We start from the raw sequence: 6,334 nt of genomic DNA, 5'->3' as shown, positions 1-6,334 counted from the left end.
GTATATCATACCGGAGGCACCTCAGGGTTCCGGGGGTCCACCGGGGTGGGGGGATTCCACCAGCTCCGGGGACCCACATGCGATGTAGGAGGGATCCTGACCTAGTTGGGCTAGGCGCATCAGCCCCCAAAGAGGCCCATGCGCCTAGGGCTAAGGGGAAACCCTAGATGGGGACGCCCCCCTTGACTTGGGTGGCAAGCCACCCCCTAGGGCCGCCACCCCCTCCCTTGGAGGAGGGTCTAGGGTCGGCACCCCTATATATAGTGGGGAGGTGGGAGGGCAGCTGGAGCCTCCACCCTTGCCCTCCGTCGCTCCCAACTTCTCCCACCTTTCCTCCGGTACGCGCTTGGCGAAGCCCTGCCGGAATTTCATTGTTGCTGCCACCACCATACCACCGTGTTGGTTCCGTGCTGGATCAAGAAGGAGAGGACGCCATCGAGCTGAACGTGTGCTAATCTTGGAGGAGCCGTCCGTTCGGCACTAAATCGGATTGGATCGCGATTGGATTGTGAAGAGTACGAGTACATCAACCGCATTACAACGCTAATGCTTTCAGTGTGCAAGGGTATGTAGACACACTCCCCTCTCGTTGTTATACATCTCCTAGATTAGATCTTGGGTGTTTCATAGGAATTTTTTTGATTTTCATGCAACGTTCCCATCAATTTTTAGCTAACTAGCATTTCAAGCAAGGATTTCCTAGGAAACTTTTAATTCCTTGTGAAATTTTTTAACATACTAGATTTGAGAAAAATCTGGATTTGGGAAAAATCTAGGATGTGGCATCCCTCAACCCCTTGCTCACACTATAAAAGGAGGAGGAGAGGAGCTCTCAAACTCACCGAAGTCTCTCCAAGTTTCTCACCACGAAGGCATGCAATGATCTGCCATTCTCTCTCCCTCCCCGAAATAGTTTCGTACTACCGAAAGGTTGTCTAGTGTCCGGTAAGAATAAGTTCTGGACGGCGAAGCACTGTTGGATAGGTGACACCAATGCAACCCAATAGAGAGATCGTACGCCAAATTTAGGGGGGAAATGGAACCGTTAACTATATTATTTGTTATTATTTCGATCTTCGGTTCGAGGGGCTGTCCGGAGGACTGCTCGAGGGAGAAAATCCTCGCAGTTGGAAGGTCGTAAAATCCTATATAGCTGCGGGGATCTGCACCGACGATTTTCAACAACTCTCCTTCCGCTGCTCTACAAGTTGGTAATGATCAAATCAAACCTTGTATGCATCCTCATAATGGCTCTGGGCGTGTACATAGTACATATTTTTTTTCTTTTCTGCTGCGTTACCCTACATCGATCTGTTCACCGATCTGGATCCCCATCGAATCTGTGTGACTCCTTAGCGGGACATGCATGTGCCACCAACGACGGAGTCAAATCCAACAGGTCTCGGGTAGGGGGTCCTGAGCTAAGTGTCTTGACACAATGGTAAGAGGGGGGCCTGAGTTTTTTCCAAGGTTCGGGCTCTCCTACGAGATAAAACCACGTGTCATGCTTGTGTTTGTATTGATTTGGGATGGAGTACAAAATACAAGTGATCTACTATGAGATCGTTGTGTGTCATCTATGTGCCCTACCCCTCGATTTATATACGTACCGGGGCTAGAATTACATCCTAGTCAGTTACGTACAAGGAGAACGTGTTGTGAATGATTTCTAATATCATGGAGTATACGTCAAGTCTTCGACAGCTTCCTTTTATAAGCCATGGGCCACCTCGACGTGGCCCTCTGGCGAACCCACATGGGGGGTCCTCGGCTCGGCCCACCTGGCCGGGAGATGACGTGGTGAGAGACCCCCTATCCCCTATCCAGGACACCGTTAAACATATCATCATTGCTTGTGAATGCCGGACCTCTTGCCTTTGCTACCTTCTCTTTTTACGCGATATTTGCCCAACATCAAATATAGGGAAATTGGTATCACCCAAGTTGTAATGCATAGGCTCTTGACCATCATTTATCATCTTCATCATGTGTGCGTCCTCAAATATGCATCACAATGAAACTACCATCCGTAAATTGATCCAATGGTATGTGCAACTAACGAAGCAAGCAATACAATAGCATATGTGCACAAGTCCATGTTGACGGCCTCCTTCGCCGCAACTTCCCAAACACGCTGTTGAGCTCACCGCTCCCCCTCCGCCTTGCAAGCAACGGCGGTCTGGAGCCCCACGAACTCCGCCAATGCGTCGTCCATGGCTGGGATGGGGTACTCAGCGTCAACATCTAGGATGGCAAAATCAAACGGGGAGCAATGCTGGAGGAGGCCAATGGCTCAGACACAAGAGCAATGGCAGTCAAATTTGGAGCGGATGTGAACGCGATATGTCTTGTGTTGAGGGGTGCCGGATAGCACGAATGTTTGAGTTGGCTGGTTGTGTGGCGATCTTGGCTTTTGGGGTAAGTTGAGGGTTCTAGTTGTAGATGCTCTAAAGATTCACATTATCCCCTGTTAGTACGGACGAGAAATGCATTTCAGCTAAAATATTCCATTTTTATGAGGAAAAAATGGAGAACTACAGAGAAATAAAAAGACACTTTAACCAGCTCAACAATTAGAGCCATCAAAGATTCCTTTTATATGCAACTTCTCCCAATCTTGTGAAGCAACTCCTTTTAGTAAACTTTAACCAGCTCAACGACTAGAGGTATCACAACATCCTTTCGTATGCATCTGCTCCCGATCTAAGCTCTGGAAGATGCTTAGTAAAATAAACCGAGTTTTTCTTATGCACCAGTGCTTATATCCCTCTATGAATAAGCACCAGTGCTTCTAAAAACAGTTTATTTCTCTAAGCACCTCCTCTAAGCATCTTGCATTGTACAAGGCCTAACATTTGCAAAGTACAGTAATTCCATATTATAACATAAAAAGGCGGATGATAGCTTTCATTACCAAATGTGATTACATAAAATACTGCACACGTTGGGATACAACACGTTCATTGAAAAAGGGGATACAGCAAGCTACCTGCCTACCTATGTACAAGTTATTTACAGTACGTACACGAGATCTGCTTTGCCGGAGTTCACCAAAACGGGCACCACCTGTCAAACAGAATACATACACAGTGAGACGTGGCAAAACTCAAATAGTTAACTAACATAAGTTGCTAAAACTAGATAGAAATACAAATATACTCTTAGGTTTCTTATGCACCTATTACTTTGTCTTTTTCACAAATATGGTGTTACTTTTTCACTTTCTAAAATGCTATACTAGTGCAATACGAAATTTTGGTACTTCGTTTTTTTTTTCGCAAGTGCAATATCTCATGAATAGGTACATATTATCCCTAAGAGCATAAAATCCATGTATAAGAATAACAACGCATACCCGACATAGTTCTGGCACAAATTTTCATGTGAAGTCGCTTGAAGTATAAGCTTCTGAACCTGAACCTTCACGGATAATCCAGGTTCTACCTCCCGAGCATCTACTGAGGCTAAATGTTCACTGCCATGTTGACTTGAGCCGCCGGCGCCTGACAAGGCTGATCCAGAAGAAAAGTCACGCCCTGTTAGCTTGTGACTCATCCGTGCCATGACAGCTACAGCACGCTCGTTTAAAACCTCATTAGCGTCACCGAGTTGATTGACCGCCTGCATGAACGACATAAATGGTCACCACTATAGGGATGTGGTTAGGACAGTACAATACAATCAAGCATGAGAAAAGGACGCAACCTGTAGCAGTTCCTTCTCGCGGGCTCCTCGAGGAGGCTGCATGAGCTCTTCACTAGGAGCAGCTTCTTCACTACTGACCACTGTATGAGTATGAGCATTTCCATAGTTTGAAACTTGAGGAACTTCATTGAAATTGAACAAACGCCAATTGATCAGCGGGTCATGTACAAATGCCTGAAAATAAATATTAAATTAGAATATCACCAAACATACTGGTTTAGGTACAAGAGATGAAGCATGAAGGAGCACAACAGTTTGAGGAAAAAATGTATAAGTAGCCATGAACGGAGCCAGCAACTCTGGGCAGCTACCATGGGTTGCCAGAGTGACGATGACCCTCTGAGCTTAGACACGTGCATGTGTAGTTTGCTTTGCCCAGGCAAAAACTTCTTGGACTCATCTATGCGCAAAACAATTTGCGTGAGTTTTGTACTGGCTTTCCTCCCAAGGGCCTCCGTCTGACTTCCAATTTTTCCACACCGTTAATATGTTCTTGAGTTGTTTTTGACCAGCAGATCCAAGGTTCTCAATCCGGAGGTGGCGGTGGTGATGGTGTCAAGTTTGTTTTGGTCTGAACGGTGCAACAACAAAGTAGTGGTTCAACTGCCTATCTCGCAAGGGGTGTATCCCTCGCCACAGTGTGTTCAACGATCTAAAAGTTTCACCTATTGTGGCTCTTTAAAACCTTTGAGCTAGTACAGCTTGTGCAAGTTCTGTCTTCTGCAATGTTTTCACCAGAGACACGGAGATGCAAAAGATGAAAAAACTGCTCAAGTCATGGGTGCTATCGGCTCTTTCTACTCCCCACCACCAGCCTCCTGTAGTCTTGCTGTCCTGCTTCCTCCCAGGCTGCTGCCATGGCGCGTCCCGACTTCACCTTCCCAACACTGCTGCTTAGCTAACCATGACCACCTCGGCGGAGATCAAGCTTTTTTTCGTTTATGAGATAAAGCAAACGGCTGTGATGCCATATTCTCCTCTCATTTCTTAATCTTATTTAGTCGTTGTTTTGGTCTGTTAACCGAACTTTCGGCTCCCAATAACTCACGGGCTAATTTGCTTGTTGATTTAAATAAAAATAATAATTGTAAACACAAGAAACTAAACCAAAAAACCCAGAGAACCAAATGCTCACCCCTACTTTTAAGTACCTTATCATGGGTCATTGTTGTTCGTGTTTAAGTAAGTGCCCTTTGGCACTTTGTCCGATTAATTAATAAAATCAGATTGTTTGCTAAAATAAATACTATCACATGGGCACCACATAGGATGAAAACCGTTTTAAGGGCATTTCCAACGGCGTACCACAAATCAGACACGGGCACGGATACTGGAGCTGGCCATCCAACCGCACCCAGCAAACGCCCGCAACATTACAAACGCAAATTGAAAAACGGACGAAATTTAAGAAAGTTCGATATACTGCAAGCAAACCAGATGAAATTGGATAAGTTCAAATTAAATTTAAAGAGAACTGAACTAAACTACACAAGGTACTGGACGGTGACCTCTTCCTTTCAAATTAAATTTAAAGAGAACTGAACTAAACTACACAAGGTACTGGACGGTGACCTCTTCCTCGTCGTCGTCCGCCCCTGGCCTTGCCCTTGCAGCCGAGGAGAGGGGTGGCCTGCAGGGACCTGACCATCCCAATTATGATGAGCTGGTCACTGAGGCGGCAGCGGGCGGACGGCCAAGACCAACGCGAGGTCTGGGTCCACGAGGACCCAGTTCGGTGCAATGTCGGACATGGCAAACGCCGCCTGGCGCGTCTGCTCAGCAGCCGCCCTGTTGGCCACCAAGGTAGTGGGGGATGCGATCGCGCGTTGGCGACGGTGTTGCCGAGCTCCTCTTCCTTCACCGGGGCGGTGCCACCTCCTTGCCATGCCTGACACGGAACGACGGGGACCCCGGTTGGAAGCGGTCGAACGTGCTGCTTGGCGGCGACGATGGCTCCTTCACTAGACGCCGCAATTGCGGGGTTGCGGCTCATTCTGCTTGACGTGGCGGCGCCCTCGAGCTGGACCTCTAGCTACGCCTGGAATTCCTCATACTTCGAGCCGGCCTCCACGAGGAGGGGCGACTGCTACTACTCCTCGGCGTCCGAGGAGAGCAGACCTCCTTCGTCGACAACGCGGTGGAGGATGACGGCCCTGGAGATTATGCGCGGCGGTGCCGCGATCTAGAGGAAGATCCACCGACCGGCGCAAAGAACCAGCCGCTGGCGGCGGACTTGCCCATCACCCAGTCGAGGAGAGGACGAGAGAGGATCTGGGACGCGGCACTGAGTGGAGAGGAGATGAGAGCCGGCGTTGTGTGGAGAGATGGGTTTGGACGCCGCCGCCTGCCTGCTTGAATATCTAGGGCGGGCAGACCGACGTCACTTCAATGCAGCTCAGCGGCCCGAGTAGGCTTCTCGGTCGCCGTATGCTCGCATTGAAGCGGCGCTGCCCTCCCATCCGGTCATGTCGGTCTGACCGGCAGCATGGAGCGGCATAAATGTACGGAGAATGTTCGCGGGCGAGACACATAGCATGACTTCCGGTAGGACCGCGCAATCGGACGCGTACGTGGGGGACGTCTGGACGTCCCAGACACCCGCAAAGGTCCACCCAGTTTGGTTCCTGTT

At 48.5% G+C, this 6,334-nt stretch overlaps 1 protein-coding gene across 3 annotated transcripts in view; it reads right to left on the bottom strand.

Annotated features, from left to right (window-relative positions):
• Positions 1-2,854: 2,854 nt before the first annotated feature.
• The window catches only part of LOC123181753 (serine/threonine-protein kinase TOR), a 29,560-nt gene continuing 26,080 nt past the window's right edge, over positions 2,855-6,334 (bottom strand). For all 3 annotated transcript variants that reach the window (XM_044594084.1, XM_044594086.1, XM_044594085.1), the window contains exons 57-59: positions 3,706-3,879; positions 3,356-3,621; positions 2,855-3,066 (exon numbers count right to left, since the gene is read on the bottom strand). In XM_044594084.1, coding sequence (XP_044450019.1) covers positions 3,048-3,066; positions 3,356-3,621; positions 3,706-3,879 — 459 coding nt within the window. In that variant the 3' untranslated portion in view covers positions 2,855-3,047. The remainder of the gene's footprint in view (positions 3,067-3,355; positions 3,622-3,705; positions 3,880-6,334) is intronic.

Source organism: Triticum aestivum, chromosome 1D (assembly GCF_018294505.1).
Source record: "Triticum aestivum cultivar Chinese Spring chromosome 1D, IWGSC CS RefSeq v2.1, whole genome shotgun sequence".
In the NCBI taxonomy this organism is placed as follows: Eukaryota; Viridiplantae; Streptophyta; class Magnoliopsida; order Poales; family Poaceae; genus Triticum; species Triticum aestivum.
Note: the sequence above shows the minus strand (reverse complement) of the source record. Positions and strands in the feature narration are given on the sequence as shown.